Here is a 22,610-nt window from a genome sequence, read left to right on the forward strand (position 1 = left end):
CTCACTAACACCTCTTCCGGCAGCAGCCTAGCTTTTCTATGTGGTCTCCCATCCAGGCACAGCCCTGGCTTAGCTTCAGTGGGCGACATGTGAGAGTTGCAGAGAGCTAGCTGTCGGTAATTGAATATTGAATATACACAAGCAATACACATACAATACATATGAAAAATATTCAATATTTGCAATATTGCAACATCGCTGTGGAAACACTCATCTTGAGTTTTTGGGGGTATTCAGGATGTATTTTATTAATTCTAATAAGTTATAATGAATGAATGAATAATGTCACCTCACTCTGCCCTTTTGATTATTATTAAATACTTCACTGTTTACTGTTTAGCTTGGGGCGTAGGAAAAAACAGTGGATACGGAGTTCCAAAAATATGGGAAATAATTAGCGAATAATGACGTAGTAGCTCCAAACCATGATTATAAGTCTAAACAAAGTATAAACGTGTTCCTCAAATCTGATTGGCTGATTGGAATGTTGATGCAGGATCAACAAAGATAAACCGATCCGTGAGGGATGAGTCTAACGCTGCTTATGTTGCTTATACAAGCCTTGGAATAGTTGCATAAGGAAGAAAAATGAGCTTTAATTGTTTATTATAATTATAACAAAGCTATACGAGGTAATAATGGGAAAAAAGCCATGCTTGCAGAAATAAAATATTTGTCTTGCTGGTTGTTTTTTTATTCATCTGCAATGACTTGAGGTTAACAGCTAAGACGGACTGTAATTATAGCATTAAACAGAGCAGTTATTTAATTTATAAATCCCGCATTCATTAAAAGATTTTTAAAAATATGTTACATCTAGTTTCCCTCTTTCCATTTTGACATGCTCTTCATATTTTAATGGTTTTAATAAACATTTTGGTTCATTGTGTTCAAATTTTGTAAATGTTGGTTGACAAATACGTTAAAATCTATGTTTCCCTCTTTATAATATAACAGGTCATTGCAATCAAATATTGTGTGAATGTCTTCTTCAGACATCAGTTTGTAAAATAAAATAAAATAAAATGACTGTTAAATTAATAAAATAATAATCAGCCTGCTTTAAATACTAGTGTAGTTTTATACATAAGAATTTCAAAAATGTTATTCTGAATAACACAATATTTATAAGTCTTATTTCTTGCATTCAATTGCACTGAATATTCAACAACAAGACAACAACAAACAGACACCAAACATTCTAAAGGCAATTCAGAAAGTCCCATAATGAGCTGCATTTTGCCTTTACCCCTAAATCATTTTGTTAGATAATTTGTTAGTTAATTAGTTGTCGTTGATCTAGTTTTTCTCGATTTCGATATCAACATGTTCTTCATTTTTAATGATTCAATTATTCAAATGATATGTTTACAGTATCCAGTAAATGATTAACTGATTCAAATTATCCATCAAGAGTGAATCTCGAGTAAATTACTCACTGATTAAAATGATCTGTTCAGGGCAATTTCAAATAAATGATTCAAATGATCCGTTTAGACTGAATCTCAACTCACTGACTGAAATAACCTGTTCAGAGTGAGTCCAAGTAAATCATTCTCTGATTCAAATGATGTTCACAGTGAGTTTCCAGTAAATGATTCACGGATTTAAACTATCCCACAAGAGTGAATCTCGAGTAAATTACTCACTGATTAAAATGATCTGTTCACAGTGAGTTTCCAGTAAACGATTCACTGATATAAACTATCCCACAAGAGTGAATCTAGAGTAAATTACTCACTGATTAAAATGATCTGTTCAGGGCAATTTCAAATAAATGATTCAATTGATCCGTTTAGACTGAATTTCAACTCACTGACTGAAATAACCTGTTCAGAGTGAGTCCAAGTAAATCATTCTCTGATTCAAATGATCTGTTCACAGTGAGTTTCCAGTAAACGGTTCACTGATTTAAACTATCCCACAAGAGTGAATCTCGAGTAAATTACTCACAGATTAAAATGATATCTTCAGAGCGAGTTCAAGATTCAAGTGACCTGTTCTGAATCGGTCATAAGTAAATGATTCAATGATTCAAATGATCTTTTCACAGTGAGTTTCCAGTAAATGATTCACTGATTTAAACTATCCCACAAGAGTGAATCTCGAGTAAATTACTCACTGATTAAAATGATCTGTTCAGGGCAATTTCAAATAAATGATTCAAATGATCCGTTTAGACTGAATCTCAACTCACTGACTGAAATAACCTGTTCAGAGTGAGTCCAAGTAAATCATTCTCTGATTCAAATGATGTTCACAGTAAGTTTCCAGTAAATGATTCACTGATTTAAACTATCCCACAAGAGTGAATCTCGAGTAAATTACTCACTGATTAAAATGATATGTTCCTTGTTGCATTGTAACTATTTAAGTAATGAGTATTAATAATTAATTTACATGTACTTACAATATGGTTCAAGTTAAAGAATTTGGGTTTATTTTAGGGATATTTCTATGTAATTTCTATTTTAATCAAACCTGCATTTTAATGTAACCCGTGTAACAAGGAAACCTTAAAAGAGAGTGTTACCCAATACAGAAAGAAAGAAACGTCTATTCTTTAAGCAATAAAAATCGTCAGACATCAGCGCAAATAAACGCTGCCACAAGGCCGGTTATTACAAAACACCCGAGACTCCAGCAACTTCAGATCTCCAACATTAGCCACGTGCTTCTCTTCACTGGCCACAGATGTTATCTTGGGCACAGGCGATTGATCTTCACTGGGTAATTAGCATTTTAGGCAGTAAGGACAAGACATGGGCCTGCTGCCAGACGCAGAGAGAGAGAATTTGAAACTTTGCCACGGCAGGCTTGGTGGTCCGGGCGAGTTTTAGCCTTTGGGGTCAGAAAGGATCAACAAAACCTGCTCAACCTCAGCAAAGGGGGGGACACCGGAGCACCATGACAACCAGACTGCCAAGAGTAGCTGTGGTGCTGTAATCAGATCAAAACGGCAGATGAAGGACTCAAACACTGAGAATGTGCATGTTTTGCTGGAGAACTGGACTGAGACGGCAAACACTCGCCACAACAAACATGCAAACATTTACAAATAGGCAAACGGCACTCATGCCTGCAGATGCAGAGAGATCAGAGCAGTGTGTGTTTGAGGAGTCAGATTAAACACACAGACATGCATGTAGGACAAGGTCATATAAACTCATTGGGACACACGTTTGTATACCTCATTACCAACAACATCAACGAAAAGATTTAAAAGATATTAATAATAAAAAATGTTTTACAAGGCTTTAATTAAAAAAGGCTACATGTATTATTTAGAAACCCCTGTGACATTTATATGAATATTTAAGCAGGGCTGCCAATTTTTGGTTTTAGTTTGGAGTGAGAATTTACGCCCTGACCCTATGGTATCCCCCCACCCCCCACCCCCCAACTCCCGCACCCCTAATTTAATTATTAATATATACAAATTATAAATTAGTTAAAAAAGTAGTCATAATATAGATTTAAAAAATAATCATTTGATTTGATTTGGATTTGATGTATTTATTTTGAACAGAAATATCCTACATAAATTATCTTTAACAAAAAAAATAAATAAATAAATTTCAACAGGGTTGAAAATGGAGCGGGATGAAGCACAAGCTTATTATTTTCCCACCCCATTACCACACACAGCATTCATCTATTACTTAAACTTATTTCTTCTTTTTACATAAGACATATGAGCCAGCACACACACATATTATGAACATCTCGACATGCGAAAGTGTTCCTCTATTAGTTTTCATAAAAGTTGTTCAAGATACTGATCCATCCACAGAGTTTGTAATGTAGACAAATGTTTACAAATACAAGAGCAGCCGTTTAGAGCTCATTTCTGGTTAATTTACAGGTATTCTGGAATGGCTCTCTGAATGGTCCTTTCCAGAAAAATTCCCTAACGTCCTTGCTTGTGTAAACAGCGTTTTTTTTTTTTCAGGATATTCACCGGCATCACTGTGTGAAAGGGGCTATAGCATAATAGTCACAGAAGAAAAATGACAGCTGTGAGAAAACTAAAGTTAAGAAAGCTTTTAAACTATGGAATGCACCGAAATAAAAATTCTGCGCCAAAAACATACAAAATTCTAAATGCACTGAAACCGAAAATGCTTATTTTAGTTAGCACTGTCACCTTAGGGCCTACTCACACTATGCCATCCGTACCGTGCCCATGCCCGTTTCCCGGTTTGTTTGAGAAGTGCGAGTGCGCTGAATCGGGGTCAAGCACGGTTCACTTGGCCGGCCCTGGCCCGGTTGGAAGAGGTGGGCCTGAGCCCGGTTCACTTGGGCTTTGGCGCGGTACGCATGTGTGTGAGTGCAAAACGCGGCAAAGCCCGAAACTGAAAGCGAGACGTGACTTTTAAGGGACTGTTTCATATGGATTTATTAATAATTCTTACTGTTCAGTGAACGCAAACTGCCGTAGTTTATTAAAGACGCAAACCCCTCACTGCACGACAGCTGCGCAACTTCAGCAGACCTCCTCATACCTGCAGCACGAGGGCTTTATGATTGTTTATGAGCGCCAAAATGGCGGATCTGTTCGGCGAAATATCTGACTGCGTGTCACAGCATCTCTAAGGACTGTTTGGCGAAATATTTGACTGCATATCAAACGAATGAAACGATATAACTAGAGAAATCTCCACTGTGCTGCTGAGTGAGAGAGCGCTTCTCACTGAACAGCGCAGCAGCGATGACGTAAGCGTGCCGAAGCCCGTTTGTGGTGTGAGCGCGGGCCGTCGGGGGAGACGGGAGGGGGGGACAAGCGTGCTTTGGCCCGGTTCGAGGCAACTGTACCTAGTGTGAGTACGCCCTTAAAGAAACAAGGTCGCTGGTCTGAGTCAAAGAGTTTGCATGTTCTCCCTGTGTTGGCGTGGGTTCGGTATCCGAGGGCTTCAGTTTGCCCCACAGTCCAAAGACATGCGCTATAGGGCAATACAATAAGCTAAATTGGCCGTAGTGTAAGAGTGGATGTGAATGCAAGAGTGTACGGGTGTTTCCCAGTACTGGGTTGCTGTGTAAAACTGTGTAAAACATATGATGGATAAGTTGGCGGTTCATTCCGCTGTGGCGACCCCTGATTAATAAAGGGATTAAGCCAAAAAGAAAATGAATGAATGAAAGCTGGACCTTTATAGAACAAAACCAATAGCATTTTACTAAACCTCCGAAATAAAAAATAAATAAAAAGATTTTTTCAAGTGGCCTCTCGTATAATTTCCTTTTTCTCTCCATCACTGACAACAAACTTTTGAAAGTCACTGTATGCTATAATGGACATGCACACAAGTCTCTCATATCTAGCAGGTGTCTTTGCCACCCACTACCACTCACTTGGCAGGAGCCAATTTGAAGTCCTCAGTAACTTTGTTCTTTATCATTACTTTTGGGTAATGAGATTCCATTGATTTGGGCTCTGAGTCAAACTCTGTTCCAGAGGGAGTTGGCAGTCTGGAGTGAAGTTGTGTGGTTGGACTCAAACTTTGCGCAATTCTCCACAAAAACACAAACTGTGCTTAGCGTTTGCCACAAGAAGCTCAAGCTGTGAGCGTCCTCCCTCAAAACTCAGCTGTGCTTCGTCACTTCTTCAGCTGAGTGTGTGTGTGTGTGTGTGTGTGTGTGTGTGTGGGTCCCACTGTGGGCTGAAACTTCTTTTTATACACCACAATTATACAAGCAACTAAAACAGCCTGGCACTTCATTAAAAAATAACACTTGCACTTCATTAAAACGCAGATTCTAGAAAACTCTTTTCTTCTTTCGGCTTGTTTTATTCATTTAATGAATTAGAACGAAAAAAATTATGCAATATTTGTAATTATGAATAAACAGGATAAAATAAGCAGGATAAAAATTATTTTAAAAACTGCAGTTTAATTTCGATGGAGTGCATTGGTTTCTGCAGCTCTTGTCAACAAGTTTTTGTTAGTTTGTTCCCTCATATAGATTTTAAATAATGTCTTCCACAAATTGTTAAACTAGAAGTGAAACAGTCGTTTACATTGTTATGTAAATTAATTTCCCCTTTAATGAATATATATATATATATATATATATATATATATATATATATATATATATATATATATATATATATATATATATATATATATTCATATACACACACACACATATATACACACATACAAACACACACACACACACACACACACACACACACACACACACATATATATATATATATATATATATATATATATATATATATATATATATATATATATACATACACATATATACACACACACACATTTATATATATCACGTCCCTTCTGGGTCTCCAAACAATTGCAAGGCCTTGCTTTACGCTTCTCTAAAAAAGGCATTAAACAGAGTTAGACTAGCCATTTTTGTCAAACTTTCCATGAAGTCAGCATACCACACCACCATGCACTGCAAAAACAAGCATTAAACACGCAGGGATCCCATCGCTTGTTGATTCTGTCCCTGGAGTCTCTGTGTTGGTCGTGTGTATATTCTGATCTTTGATGTAGTGTGGCCATGGCCCAGTGCCCTCTAACGTGCCCTGAAAGCCACGCTCATGCCTCCCAAACGGCACGGGCTTGTTAGCAGCAGATGGTGGAACCATTCTGAGAGGGTAATTTAGACACAGGGCTGTAGGAGGCTGGTCATGACCTCCTCATGTATCCAGCAAAACCCATCGAAAGAGAGCTGCTTTTGCTCTTCAGTACAGCCATGTCTTATCCTATGTAGGACCAATACATTTCATAGTTCAAATCCATATTAACAGTCTAGTGCTGCATCCTAATTCGCACTAAACAGTATTCGAATACAGAATCAAGATATGTTTTTCAATTCAATTCAGCTTTATTTGTATAGCGCTTTTACAATGTAGATTGTGTCAAAGCAGCTTCACATAAATGGTCATAGTAACTGGAACAGTGTAGTTCAGGTTTTAGTGTTTAAGTTCAGTTCAGTTTAGCTCAGTTCAGTGTGATTTAATCATTACTGAGAGTTGTCTCAAATAATATTATGCTGAAATGAGTATTCCAAAGTTACCCGGATGGTCTACTACTTACCCGGATGGTCTACTATTTCTGGTAGAGTTTTAAAACGCAGATCCAAGTTTACTCTAACGGCTAGTATTCCCCACAATACACTGCATCTTGGATGTGAAACTACAAACATGGTGGACACATGAGACACATGATGGTTAAGTGGAGAGGCTTCGGTAAAACAGTTTGAATGATTGATAGTCAATATCTAACCTAATGGATAATATTCATTATGCATTTCTCATATTATATTTACTCTGCAACAAAGTGAACTTTTATAAAGATGCGTTTGGTCATTCACTTCTAGTATAGGAAAATCTTGTATACTCTTGCAAAACTATGTACTTTTTCTCCACAAACTGAGTACGTACTTTCTGCATGTAGTACAGGTGGGTGATATGGGACGTACTGTAGCATAATATTTTTTTTATGTAGTGCTTACATTGTAAGTTGCATTGAAAATATGCAGAATCGAATTGTCTTACATTAACTGCTTCAGTTCTATGCAGTTCTGTGTTCCAACTACAAGATTTAAAGCATTGCAAATAAACATTTAACTAACATTTGCTAACTACATTTGTGAAGCAGACAACAACAAATATAGCTGATCAGTTGAGTGATTCAGAGTAGAGGTCTGCATTTCCAAATAAATTTGGAATATATTTCCTAATAAAACACGGTAGCGGTCGGTAACTCTGGTGTAATTTGAACGGGAGCGGGTGGTCTGACAGTTTAGTGCTCCTGAGAAAAAGAGGGCACGCTCCCGACCGAGAGAGAAGCTACAATTCTTGCACAACCTACATGTTTATCTGTTATCTCTCTGTTTTGGTAGTGGCCAATTTTAACGTGAGTTTTTAAAACCCAGGTCTAAATTTAGTGGGAAGAGTTGGGTCGGGTAGAAAACGGGGCAGGTCGGGCAGCGGGTGAACAAAGGCTGAATATATAGCGGCTAGCGGTCGGGTGCGAAATAAAACCTGGCGGGAGCTGGACTAAAATTTTAAGTCCCACGCAGATTTCCAATTCAATGAATCAGCTCCTGAATGAACAACTGTTTTAAAATTAATGTGGTTGAGTGATTCAGCGATTCCTTTTTAATATGGGTTCATTCCTCGATTATTCAGTAATCTTGAGCCAATTAGTTGATTTGGTGAATAAGTTCCTGAATAAATCACTGTTTTAGAATAAACTGACTGAATGATTCAGTGGCTAACATAAAATCAGTCACTCATTTGGATTCTGACTGATTCAGTGTTTTTGAATGAATTAGTTGAGTGATTAAATGACTCGTTTATAAAGAGTCACTTGAGTCATTCAAAAATGATTCTGTGTTTCTGAATCAATTTTATCCAGTGATTAAGTTACTAAATAATACATTATTCTAGAAAGGCCAAAGTACGGTCTGCAGGCCAAAGTTGGCCCATATTACTTTTGATTTGGCCCACCATGCAATCTGAGAAAAAAAATGAGAATGATAGAGAATGTTAGGGCGAATGCCTTTATCAGAGATCGTTGTTTATAATGGGATGCAACTTTTTTATTTGTTTGTTTTCTTGGTGAGCTACAAAAAAAAACTATTTAAAATGAAATGTTTTAATTAGATGTTGTAAATAAATCAGATTTTATAAAATGTAAATACTGTCAGTGGACTATGCAGAATGCTCCAGTGAGCAAATCAAGGCAAAAACTAGTGGAACTCCATAAAGTTATGAATGAGATTGTTTTTGATTTTACTGTAACAAGTTCATTATAAAAATCTTAAAATCTAATCTAAGTCTAATTAGACTTTACTAGTTAATACAAAGCAATGTTTTCTAGTTATTTTTAAATGTTAATAAATAAATTAGTAAATTACCCATGACAACTACATTTACCTTCAGCCCACTAGCCTCAATCAGGTTTGATTTTTGGTCATTCATATGAAAAAGTTTGGGCACCACTGTTCTAGAATGAACAAGCCCAAGTAAATTAATGACTTTAATATAAAGGCTAGTTTTAATCCTGAATGATTCAACATTTAAAACAAATCAGTTGAATTAACTAGGGCAGCACAGTGACTCAGTGGTTAGCACTGTCGCCTCACAGCACAAAGGTCGCTAGTTTGAGTCCCGGCTGTGCCAGTTGGCATTTCTGTGTGGAGTTTGCATGGATTTCCTCTGGGTGCTCCGGTTTTCCCCACGGTCCAAAGACATGTGCTATAGGTGAACTGAATAAACTAAATTGACCATAGTGAATTAATGTGTGTGCGAACGTGAGAGTGTATGAGTGTTTCCCATTACTGGGTTGTGGCTAGAAGTGCATCCACTGCGTAAAACATATGCTGTAATAGTTGGTGATTCATTCCACTGCGGCAGCCCCTAATAAATAAGAGACTAAGCTGAAGGAAAATTAATGAAGAACTAGTTTCTGGCACATCAATGCAACTTGTCCTAAAAATCCTGTCTCTTAATACACAGACCGACAGTCCGTGTTGCAAACGGTGTGTATAAAAGGTCTATCTACTATAAATAAAGGAATTATTTGGAAAACATTATGAAAATGAAAACCATAAAAATTCTTCTTTTATGAAACAGTCACTGTTTACTCCTACAAAGCCATAATCAGCCAACAAAACATTGCAAAACATTTTTAAGTGCCAATAAAGAATTCGGGACACGGTTATTATTCTGTCCTTGCTCATTTCTCCCCTGAGGTCCCTCAACGAAGGCTCCCTCCAACCAATCTTTTTTCTTTTTGTTTTTATTTTAGTGGCTTCATTCAGATTCCTGACCACAGTTTCCTGCTCTCAAACAAAGGCTTGGCTTTGATGAAATGAGTTGGTCTTCCTTGTCTTTGACCTACTGGAAAAGCTTTGACCTGCTTGTTGTAGGAAAGATGAGTCGGATCCTTTTGTTCTCTTGTCCATCCCTGCCTTCCTGGCTTTCCTTCACTCTTAATCTGTCTCCGGGAGTTCATGTTGATGTGTTTTGACATCGCAGGCACCTGGTTTTTAGGATTTGGGATTATTTGTCGCTTCTGCCGAGAGCCACCTAGTCACCGTCACTCAATCTTTTTACACTTCTCCGTCACGGCTGCCCGTCAAGCATTTGGAGATGCAGATGTTGGCTTAATTAGAGCTGACAGAGCCAGGATGCTCATCTCAAGCTGTTCTGTCGCGAGGAGGAGAGGATAACAATCAGAATGACAACCGTCTTAATTTTCCATCTTCTCTCTCTCTCCTTCTGTCTCTTGTCTTTGGTTCTTCTGCATCTGCCCTGTCTCCTCTGTCACTGCAAGCTGCTTTTCTCATTTCACTCCAGAACTTCTCGTCTCACGATGGCTTAAAAGTAAAAGCATGACTTTTAAAAAGCGAACTGTGATCATATCAGTAATGGACAATATTTGCACTTCTATATAAGAAGTGTATCATTTCCTGTTTGCTTAAACCTGCTTATTAAATCTATTTCATGTCGTTAAAACCTGTTTCCAATAGTGTCCATTTTATGCAGCCAGATCAGTCTCAGAAATAGTACATTCATAAGATGAAATTCATACATGCACTGCACAATTCACATTTACAAAATCCAATTTGTAAATTAAAAACACAATTTATAAATACACAATTTGTGAATTCAGAAGTAAAAATCATAAATACGTTTACCAAATGAACTGGATTTCTGTATTTATAAATCGTGTTTTGAATTTATGAATTGTGTTTGTGTATTTATGAATGTTGTTTTAAATTTATGAATTGGATTTGTGTATTTTTCAATCTTGTTTTGAATTTACGAACTGGATTTGTGCATTTATAAATCCTGTTTTGAATTTATACATTGGATTTGTGTATTTTTGAATCGTGTTTTGAATTTACAAATTGGATTTGTGTATTTATAAATCGCATTTTGAATTTATTAACTGGATTTGTGTATTTTTGAATCGCGTTTTGAATTTACAAATTGGATTTGTGTATTTATAAATCGCATTTTGAATTTATTAACTGGATTTGTGTATTTTTGAATCGCGTTTTGAATTTATGAATTGGATTTGTGTATTTATAAATCATGTTTTTTGAATCGTGATTCGTAGATCGGCTCCACGTCACCAGCAAAAGCATCACGCCTCTACAAGCATGCACTTTTGCGCTGTGTAAACATTACCTGAATCCGACAGAAAATGAAGAGCACACAGCTGAATGTCACGTCTGCTCTCTAAAATAAAATCTGACAAGTGTATTTCACATATTTTCAGAATAAACAGTAATATGAAACGTTCACATATTTTTTGCGAGTTTGTTATTTGAGATGTAGAACGCACAGAAAGCGGCCGCATAGAGCGACACTGCACGTGCTGCTGAAGATTGTGGTTGTTTACAGGGATTTGACGGATAAACATGAATTTCTAGCTAAACTATTAACGGTGCCAAACAGCATTTCCTGTTGTTTACGTTCTTGTTTAAGTCCTTGATACCATTAATACTAGAAACCGTGCATGAAACAGATCAATTTTAACAAATAAAAATAGTAACAGGTTGTGGCTCACATTCAACAGCTTCCATGGGTGGAGGAATTTTTAGCTGAATCCAGCACTGAACTGGGAGAGACTGGAAGCTGTCCTTTGTCAAATGCTAGCTATATATTTTTTTTTATATTTCTCTGGAACATAATTAAAATTAAATTGTAAGCACTTCTCTCTTTATGTCGTGTCCTTTGGAAGCCCGAATACAAAAACAGAAAAAGCTCTGTGGAAATAGCAGTTTTCCGACGTCATTTTAGCCTTGTCAGCTAAAACAATACAGCGCATGTGGCCACGCCCTTTCACTGCGCAAGGTGTATGCATGTGGTGAATGCACGTAACCTGTGATCTCTCTAACCCGGATGTATTTTTTTAAAGTCCCCAAACTTTGTTCGCTGTTGGTTTTGCTAAGCTAACTCTGTCTCCCTTTGCATTGAACTTTGTGTATTACATTCAGAGATGTTGTTTATGTCCACACAGCTACATTACACATCAACTAAAGTTTAAAATATGATATCGTAGTAGACCACCCCTTTCACTGATTATCTGTGTGTTAATAGGTGTATTTGGCTGGTATCGAAGAATGCCGTGGGTGGCAGCTAGGGCATTCCAGAAGGTTGCTGGGTCGTCATTCTATGTGATTAGGATGTGTCCTATATTAATTCTGATCATTTAGAAAACTAACAATACACCTTCACTCAACAATCCACACTAATTGCTGTCCATTACGCACAGATGTTCAGGGGTTTGTTCAAATAACGAACCCCAAGTATGAGTAATAGTAACAGTGAAGCCTGCCTTAGAAAAAACCACTAATAATGAGTTGATAACTATTCCCGGCATTGGTCAAAAATTCTCTAATGGTTTATTCCTACTTGTGCGGTATGAGATCATAGATGAGTATGAGAACAGGCACACACAGACACACACACACACAACCGAGACAGCAGACAGACTCAAGGTCTGTGAAAACCAGTCTGAAATCCAATTAAATTCTTCTGTTGTTAATGAATCATACCCCACAGTCCCTGCTATGTGTGTGCGTGAGTATATTTTTGTGTGTGTGTGCACGTCTACTCCACATGCCAGTCCTTATGGTGGCCTAAACGTCCTTCTCCATATCTTCTGCTACTCTGACAGCACCATTCGTCTTTCTTCTATGCGTTTCACATATTCATTCATCTATTTCTGAGTAAACTGTCACTTCTCAATGAAGAAGCGACTCCTCGCAGAACACCAACATTGTTAAAACATTGCCTTCAATAGGCAACAATAAAACCACCTCATTGTGACCAGATCACTCACAGCAATACAACAATGCAACACAATAACATATGCTTAAAATGATGAAGTATAGGACTGGGTGTAACAAAACATAAAATAATGGAATAATTAAAAGAAAAAAAATGTTTAAAAACAAAACAAACAAAAAAAAAAAAACTTACTGACTATATATGCGAGAATACACACACAAAATGACTTTTGCTGTTTGTTTACACAATCTATTTAAAATGAGCTGAAACAACACAAATATTTGCTTTTTGAGACAACTTAATTGTTTTAATTGTTTTATGTTCAATCTACTTAAATAAAAAAAAAACTCGGAAGTAGCTTAATTAATTTTTGTTTTCCCAATGCAAAAAAAAAAGATTCATTTTAAAAGAATGTGTAATGGTTTTAAAGGAAGTCTGTCTTTTTCACAAAGGCTGCTGAATAAAATTATTATTGACATATTTTAAACTATTTGTGTATTTCATTCATTCATTTATTCATTCATTCATTCATTCATTTTCTTTTCGGATTAGTCCCTTTATTAATCCAGGGTCACCACAGTGGAATGAACTGCCAACTTAAGGCTGATTTATACTTCTGCGTCAAACACCGGCGTATGCTACGGCGCTGACGCACAGCCCTTCGCCGTGGCCGTCGCCGTCACTGACGTGCACCTCTCAAAAAATGTAACTACACGTCGCAACGACGCGTAGCGTAAGCTCTGTGATTGGTCGGCTTGGTAGCGCTGACGAGTCTGGGCGGGACCGAGAGCCGCGCGAATGGCGCGAGCGATTGTTTACAAGTGTGGAGTACCGTGAAGGAGCTCCGGATGGAAAGTTTTGTTTTGTGTTTACCTCATAGTTAAAGTTGTTGCACGTCTGCCAGTTCCTGCCTCAAAATAAGCGAGTTTGAGCCACTTGTACATCCCGGAAGTGTTCAGGAAAAGCAAAACAGCAGCAAAGAAACTCGACACAGAGGAACATTTACACCTCACTGCCAACTAGTGTTTCGGAAGTGTTAATGCAGACCAACAGAGACAGTGCGCAGAAGTATGAATGCACAGCCACGCGCGTTGCATGCGCCGTGGGTTACGCCGGTCACCTGACGCAGAAGTATAAATCAGGCTTTATCCAGCATATGTTTACGCAGTGGATGCCCTTTCAGCTGCGACACATCACTGCAAACATCCATACAAACTGATTCATACACATAAGCCCCTTTTACACAGGGATAATGGTAAATATCCTGAAAATTTGCGGAACGATTTTACCGGTAAGTTCAAAAAAGCGCTGTTTGCACAGACGAGGACGTTACGGAATTTTTCCATAAAGTAGATGTCTCACTTCAGCACGTTCTAGACCTTAACGCGCTCTTTCCGGCAATCTTCCTTCTGTGTTCACGCAGCGAAGAATTTCGGCAAATTACCGGTAATGTTACGACTTCTCTTTCTGGAAAATAGCCGGAACACATTTACCAGTATTTTCAAAAAGGGCCTGTTCACACATACAGACCTTTCCGGAAAATTGCCAGTAATTTTCCAGAAAGGTCTGTATGTGTGAAAGGGGCTAAACACTAGGGACATTTTTAGCTTATTCAATTCACCTATAGCGCATGTCTTTGGACTGTGGTGGACACCAGAGCACCCGGAGGAAACCCACACGAACACGGGGAGAACATGCAAATTCCACACAGAAATGACAACTGATCCAACTGAGGCTCGAACCACTGACTTTCTTGCTGTGAGGCAATTGTACTACCCACTGTGCCACCGTACTGCCCTATTTGTGTTTTTATATTAGTTAAATTAGCTATACTGATTTGATTATACTATTTGCAATGCTTCAGTGAATTTCAGTGGGTTTCTCTATAAATAACACACACACACACACACACACACACACACACACACCAAGCTATTTGTATGATTCTGCAAAGCGTGTAACATTCATTCATTCATTTACTTCCCTTCCCTTCGGCTTAGTCCCTTTATACATCAGGGGTCGCCACAACGGAATGAACTGCCAAATTATCCAGCATTCGCACACATACAATATGGCCACTTTAGTTTATTCAATTCCGCTATAGCGCAAGTCTTTGGACTGTGGTGGAAACCAGAGCACCCGGAGGAAACCCACACCAACATGTGGAGAACATGCAAACTCCACACTGAAATGCCAACTGACCCAGCAGGTCCTCGAACCAGCGATTTTCTTGCTGTGAGGTGACATTGCAAACCACTGAGCCGCCGTGTCACCCTGTGTGTGTAACATTATCCAAACAAATATTTATTCAAAATATGTCATGTTTACCTCAACCTTTTTCTTTCAAGAATTTAACAATCTGTCATTATATATTCTACACTGGTAAAATTAGTTACCAGTTATAATTAGTTACATGTTACTGACAATAATGGGAATAACGGCGCTATAAATAAACGATGTTACTAAAGATGATATTTTTTTCACTCTTTCAAAGAAACGTGCCCAACACTGTTCATTGACTACATTTACATGAAAAATCTTGGTAAATAGATTAGCATCTGTATTTTTTAACAAAGAACTGAAACAAAAACATGATTTCATGCATTAACATCAGAGGGAGTATACGTCACTCCCCCTCCAGCGCCAGAGAGCTTCTATTTTCTCATTCAGTTGTTACTGGAAAGTCTCAATGAAGCTGCCTTTTCCAGCAGATGTGTGTAATCATATAAAGTATATAATTGTAAAGTTTGCCGAGCCCTGGACACAACCCTCAATCTCTGGAAAATGAAGTGCTGGACATCTGGATGGACGCGAGCGTGGCTCCGGGCGCTCAAATGACAGAGTTCAGGGCTCCAGTAAGTGCTTCGAAGAAAAAAAAAATAGATCCTGTGCTCAATTTAGATGGAGTTTTTGTTTTAAAGTGGCCCAGAAGAGAACGGCTGACAGCCACCCTTTCCATTTTCAACCCTTGTGATTTCTAGAAGGGATTTATATGAAATGCTTTCGTTTCTGGGTTGCTTTTCCCTCATTCTTTCCTACTGCTTCAGCAGAATTTATTTCCATCATATTTCTTGCTGTCTTTCATGCATAATAAACCACATGTCTCACTCGGCAAAGTCTTCAAAACATCACGGCGGATGGCCCATTTGTCACTCGTTGTTTTATTTTTATGCGAGGAGTCAAGAGAATGCAAAAATGCAAATGCGTTCAAAAAGGAGAGCGCAAACGCTAGCAAGCTGAGCAAGTGTTCCAGATGCTATTTTAATATTAAAAAGGACAGTTCACTGCAAAATGAGCACTGTGGCACCATTTACTAAACTTTCTTAGAGGGTACCAATGATGAAAATCATCTTTAGTAAGCTGTTTGGACAGAACTGTGTGAAGGTATAGTGTGTCTACAGTCATATTGGGGTGATGTAAACACAATAAGTCTTTATTTTTTATTTCCTGACGTTAAAATAGGCAGGGCCGGATTAACAAAAGGGCTAGGTGGAGCTGAAGCCCCAGGGCGCACGGAAGAAGGGGGCCCTGGATTGGCTCAAGAATTAATTTGCGCTATGATGCGGGAAACTGCTGCTGTTCAAAACAGTACAAACAGTGACGTCAGTACTAAACTCGGGCTCGGAGTGGCTGTAGCCCAATCAGAATATTGAAGAGCCCTGTTTTAGTCCTCCATAAGGGTGATCAGATGTCATAATTTTCCCAGGATCATGCTGAATGGACCGCGCGGCTGTTAGACTCAAAAACCGGCGGGCCTATACAATACATCACACAATATAACCGACACAGAACAAATCAAATAGCCTACACAAGCAGTAATAAAAATGTCCATCTTTGTGGAGTATGTATATGAAGTACATGCACTCGGTTATGCTTTACAGTAAGTAAACCTTTTTATATACTGTAAATGCTTACTTTGCCCCTATTATGAAAACGACAGAATAATATGAGGCAATGAAATATTGGCGCTGGCTTTTTTTAAGACAATAGGCCTATATCCGATGAAATAAATAAATAAATAAATAAATAAATAAATAAATAAATAAATAAATAAATAAATAAATAAATAAATAAACAAAATAAAATAAGGATGCATTAGCCTTCCGTAACTCAGAAGACCACAATATTTTAGATTTTAGAAGCATGGATTTTAAAGACATCCTATCATCAGGGATTTAAAGTTCTAAAGAACCTTTTAAAGGTAAACCCCTATTTAAAGCATTCATCTTAAAGCACTAAGTTATAGGAAATAATGCAAATGTTTTTGTTTTGCTGATTTTTGCAGCCTGTTTGCACTTTAAAGTTCACATTATGTCATTACTTAATTTGTATAAGCTACTTGCAGGCCTATTTTAATAAAATAGAAAAAAATATATAATAAATAAAAACCAAATGGTGGAAAGTTAGATAATAATATTAATTTGTAAAATTAGTAATAATACTAATATTAATAACAAGAACAACATACACACACACACACACACACACACACACACACACACACACACACACACATATATATATATATATATATATATATATATATATATATTTTTTTTTTTTTTTTTTACCTTTTTTTAATTAATTAATTAAATTATTTTTTTGTGAGGTAAAAATATAAAAGGGTGCCCTTGGATTTGCTATAGCCCCAGGGCCCAATGCGTTCTTAATCCGGCCCTAAAAATAGGATCCGAATCCTTCCCATTTTGAGGCTGACCACAACATGACGTATGTGTGTGGTTTCACCGCGCACCGAATTGATTGACAGCCGTGCAACCAGAATTAAAAGATCTGTTCAGCTCTCTGTGATCATCCATCGTCATCAAATGTGATCAAGAATGAATTTTACAAGTTACGTTTGTAAAGTAGAGCATGTTTGTAATAAATTACAGTGATTTTACCATCTTTATCAACACAGCTTCATGTCAGTACAATTATAAAAGAAAAGATGAATAAAAAGACTAATGAATGTTCACTGTTTGTAAATACATTAACTAATGGAACCTTATTGTGAAGTGTGACCCCAAACTTAAAGTAAAACAAAGTAAAACATGAAGACTAGTAAACAGTTAGTAATAAACAAATTACTACTTGGAAGCGTTCCCATCATACAGATATATAATAAATGAACAGAGCATACAGGAGGATTATAGCAGCTGAATTTGCATGTATGGCCAGTGGTGTGGTGTGTAGGTGTGGATGTCAAGGGACGGTCAGCTCACTTTACGCTCTGGGCAATGCAGACACACACACAAACACACACCCACACAAACTACTACCTAGAGAACATGCTAACTAGACTACATGCATCTAAAAATACTTCTGGGTTCATACAGTATGTATGCAGAAGACCACGCATATCGTAAGCCTTCAATTTTACAGCAGAACTCCTCCCTGAGAGACACAAAGAGGTTGAAAAAGAAAGGTGGAAATGAGTGCTTGTGATATAGTTTGCAGGGCAGATCAGAGGAAAAATGGACATGATTAAAGAGTGAAGTAAAGGATGAAGTTTTTTCATATACAAAAGTCACATACAAAGCATCCAGTAAATTTCACTGTAAGATAGATTGGAAAAACTGAGGGAGGCAACATATATATATATTAAAAAAATAAATAAAAAACATTATTTTTTCTTTAAGAAAAGAAAATCATAGCTAAATATATTTATATTATATTTTTTATATTATATTATATTATATTATATTATATTATATTATATTATATTATATTATATTATATTACATTATATTATATTATATCATATTATATTGACAACTATTTGATTATGTACAATAATAACTGCTTATAATAACAAATAGTAATAATTATGTGTTTGTTTATATGAGATTTTTGTTTGCAAACATATTATTAAAAACTTATACAATGATTTTGTTATTTTACCAGCAATAAAATTAAACACAATTAAAATATAGATAGAAATAAAGCAATACCTTAATAATAAATATAAACTATTTATTCACAAACTTTAAAAGCTCAATAAAATAGCTATATAGCAACATTTAGACAATTGATAAAAAGAACATAAATTACAAAAAGATAAATAAAATAAAATAAAAATAAATAAATAAAATAAAAAATAAAATAAAATAGGGTACATGGTAGTAGTGAACAACATTGGGGTTCACACTATAAAAATAAATAAATTTAAAAAAGGAACAATAATAAAAATACATTTATAGCCAAATAAGTTGGCAGCTAATTTGTAACCGAATGTTAATTTGTAAATACTAATTAACTTTACAAAAATAATACAAGAAAATTCTTCTTTAATCATGCGCTTACTGTTGTAACAGGCCTGAATGTGTGAGCTTGAAAAATACAGTCAACACAAAAATCCAAGCAAAATAGAATAGCAAATGCACTGGAGAACACTGGAGAAAAGGCCCAAAAAGAGTTGCTTTCCGTATATCTAACACTTTTATGTGACTTCAGTTATTTAGTAATCTAAAAACCACACAGTAGTTCCTAAGATTGGACATCAGCCCATAGGTTAAAATAATCAGTAAACATAAGTGATCGGATGATAATAATTACACCAGTGAACATGAACACAGTGCTGTGCAGTGAGCGAGTCCCTGTTGAGTCGAAGCAGATGAACAGATTAGTCGGAGTGCTTTCGATTTGGCCTGAAAAACACATCGCAAGATAAACCCCGATAATCTGAGCTTTGAATCAGTGCCTGAGAAAACTGCCAGACATCGGGATGACAGAGGAGAGAGAGGGAAAGAAAGAAAGAAAGAAAGAAAGAAAGAAAGAAAGAAAGGCATTCCCGAAACATGTCAAATAACATTCTCACAAAGTAATTTGGCAAAGCATAAATCACTCAAAAACAAACCAAAATACAAAACAAAACTTGTCTTCAGTATACAGAGCACATCCATCCAATGCTCAATGGCAATATGTGCCCAGGGCTACATTTCTGAGAATCGAGAAATATGTACCCTAGGCTAAATGTGCTTGCAGTTTTTACTTTTCCAAGTCCACTATAGGGCGCCGGAAAGAGAAACCGGTTGGCTTGTTGTCCATAATATATCAGTCTGATATCGACTGACCCACACACACCGTTCCCTGTACCCAATCGATAATGTTTTCGAAAGCAAACTAGAAGAGAAAAGCCATCGCAACCGCATGCTTTAACCATGATTTCACACTGCTTTTGCTTTACCTAGTCTATGGAATCGTCCTTCGCCAGACTCAAACCCCGGTCTACTCCACACTGCGTTCCAAGTCTGACACAGTACATGGTGAGCAACAGAGCAAACCAGTCATGCCAGAAAAGCCAGAGGTAAGCAGTAAGTGGTACCACCCCGTAGCGTTCGTTTTACACACAAAATCATCATATGTACCCACAAGCACATATTTCTCGGTTCTCAGAAATGTAGCCCTGGGCACATTTTCTCAATGAGCCTGTGTTGAACAAATCATGATCACACCTTTACATATTTAAATGTAAAAAATATAATTCATGGCATTACAAAAATGTAAATCAATTAACATTCTTGCTTTAAATAAAGACATAAATGCCACTTTAACATTATACCCTTGTTCTATTTTACTCTTTCTGCTAATATACAAGTTATACAAGAGATGTATATACAAATATACAAGAGATGATGAAGAGATGTGAAGAGATGATGTCAAGCCTCAAAGACCCCCTTTACACTGTCAGGTTTTATTTCCCAATTCAGATTTGTTGCCAATGTGTGATATTTTTGCCTGTCCATTTACACGTTCATTTAATTGTGACCCATATCTGATTCATATGTTTACACTTGCTATAAAATGTACAACAGTGTGCATGCGTAAAGGCGGGTTTTAGCATCTGCACCACACTAGCCATGGTGAAAGAAATTGTCTTGCTTTAAGCTCTGCGAAATATGCAAAGTTCGCCCGACTTTAAAATGACTTTGAGTCAGAGGGAATAGGCAGTAATCGCAGCTTACACCTATGGTTTATATATGCTGTCCTCCATCACTCAGAGGAATTTGTGGTTACGAGACAGACCTCAGGTATGGTGGGAGCAAATTGTGGCGACTGACCACTTTCCTCCTGCGTGTTTCCTCTTTTGTTGTTGTTTACTGCATTGGCCTCTACACATGTGCTTTTCCTTCTACGTCAATAAACTACAAAGAAGTACCATATTGTCGAAAGAAAGAAAGAAAGAAAGAAAGAAAGAAAGAAAGAAAGAAAGAAAGAAAGAAAGAAAGAAAGAAAGAAAGGCAGACATGTACTCACTCGTGAAGGGTCATACTCTGGTCGTCTTCGAGCGGTCAGGTCCTCATAGGATGGAGCTGGTCTGATCTGCTGAAGCTGATTCCTGATTTGCTGCAATCGTTCTTCATTACTGCCAAGAGAGAAACAAAATAGATAAGAGACAGTCTCCATTTAAACACTCCGGTAAACATCCACACCAATTCAGGCAATTCTACAATCCAGACTAATTCTCTTAGCAAGCCTGAAATGAATAAAAACAAAGTCTATTTAACAAAAATATAAACTAAACTATAAAACGAAATCTAGTAGCAGAGTGATTCATCACAGCAAATGCAGTAATGATTAATAATCACTGTTAATCTGATTCATCGTGATGTAAGTGTTTGAATTGAGGCCAAGTCAATGTACAATTCTGTTTGTCAGATTTCTAAATCGCACATAGCTAAAATAAACAGCCCTTGATGTAAAATTCAGTGTATTAAATTATCTATCTGTGAGCTCAATAAACACACATGTAACCTAAGGGCATGTATTGATTCAGAGCAGAAATGGCATTATAAAATCAGCATTTAAACTGCCTTAACTTTTACTTCAGCTGAATGCTACAGCAACTCATACGTTTAAACACTGAGAAAACACGGCTGCTTTTGATTGGTCTATTTTTTCTGCCAATCAGACTTCCTTTTCACTGCACCATTAACTCAAACCAACTCAGAATTGTATTTGAATTTATTTCAATACAGACTGGATGATGAATGGATAAACAAACAGACAATAGAATGGTTGGACGCTAAATGGACAGATGGATGGATGGATGGATGGATGGATGGATGGATGGATGGATGGATGGATGGATGGATGGATGGATGGATGGATGGGTAGGTGGGTAGGTGGGTTGGATGGATGGATGGATTGATAGACAATTTGAGAGACGGAAGGACAGATAGATAAAACAGACAAACAATTGGATAGATAATAAACAGAAAATTGGATGGATGGATGGATGGGAGAAGGTATGGATGCATGTATAAATTGACAATTGGAAAAATGAAAGGACAGATGGATAAACAAAATTGGATGGATGAATGTAAGGATGGATGGATAATTATCAGACAATTTAATGGATGGAAAGATGGATGGATAAACAATTAGATGGATGGATGGATGGATGGATGGATGAAAGGACAATATGGTGAATATATGATGGATGGGAGGATAAACAGACATTTAGATGGATAATTGGATGGATGTATGAAGGATAAACGGATGATAAACAGAAAATTGGATAAATGGATGGGTGGATGGATATATGGATGGATGAATAGATAAATGGACAATTGGAAAGATGAAAGGATAGCTGGATAAACTAAATTAGATGGATGGATGGATGGATGGATGGATGGATGGAAGGAACGATGGATGTATGGACAGATAAACAGACAATTAGAAAGAGGGAAGGAGAGATGGATAAACCAACAACTAGATGTATGGATGGATGACAAACATTTGGATGGACAGATGGATAAACAGATGATTGGATGGACAGACAGATGAATAGATAAACGGATTGATGAAAGGA

The 22,610-nt window shown here is 37.0% G+C and overlaps 1 protein-coding gene across 1 annotated transcript in view; it reads right to left on the bottom strand.

Moving 5' to 3' along the window:
• pard3ba (par-3 family cell polarity regulator beta a) overlaps positions 1 to 22,610 on the bottom strand; it is a gene marked incomplete at its 5' end in the record, with an annotated part of 217,436 nt that overhangs the window by 22,890 nt on the left and 171,936 nt on the right. Inside the window, 1 exon segment of the mRNA NM_001328558.1 lies at positions 21,053 to 21,161. Within this exon segment, the coding sequence (NP_001315487.1) occupies positions 21,053 to 21,161 (109 nt within the window).

Source organism: Danio rerio, chromosome 1 (genome assembly GCF_052040795.2).
Source record: "Danio rerio strain M-AB ecotype USA chromosome 1, GRCz13ab, whole genome shotgun sequence".
NCBI classification, from domain to species: domain Eukaryota; kingdom Metazoa; phylum Chordata; class Actinopteri; order Cypriniformes; family Danionidae; genus Danio; species Danio rerio.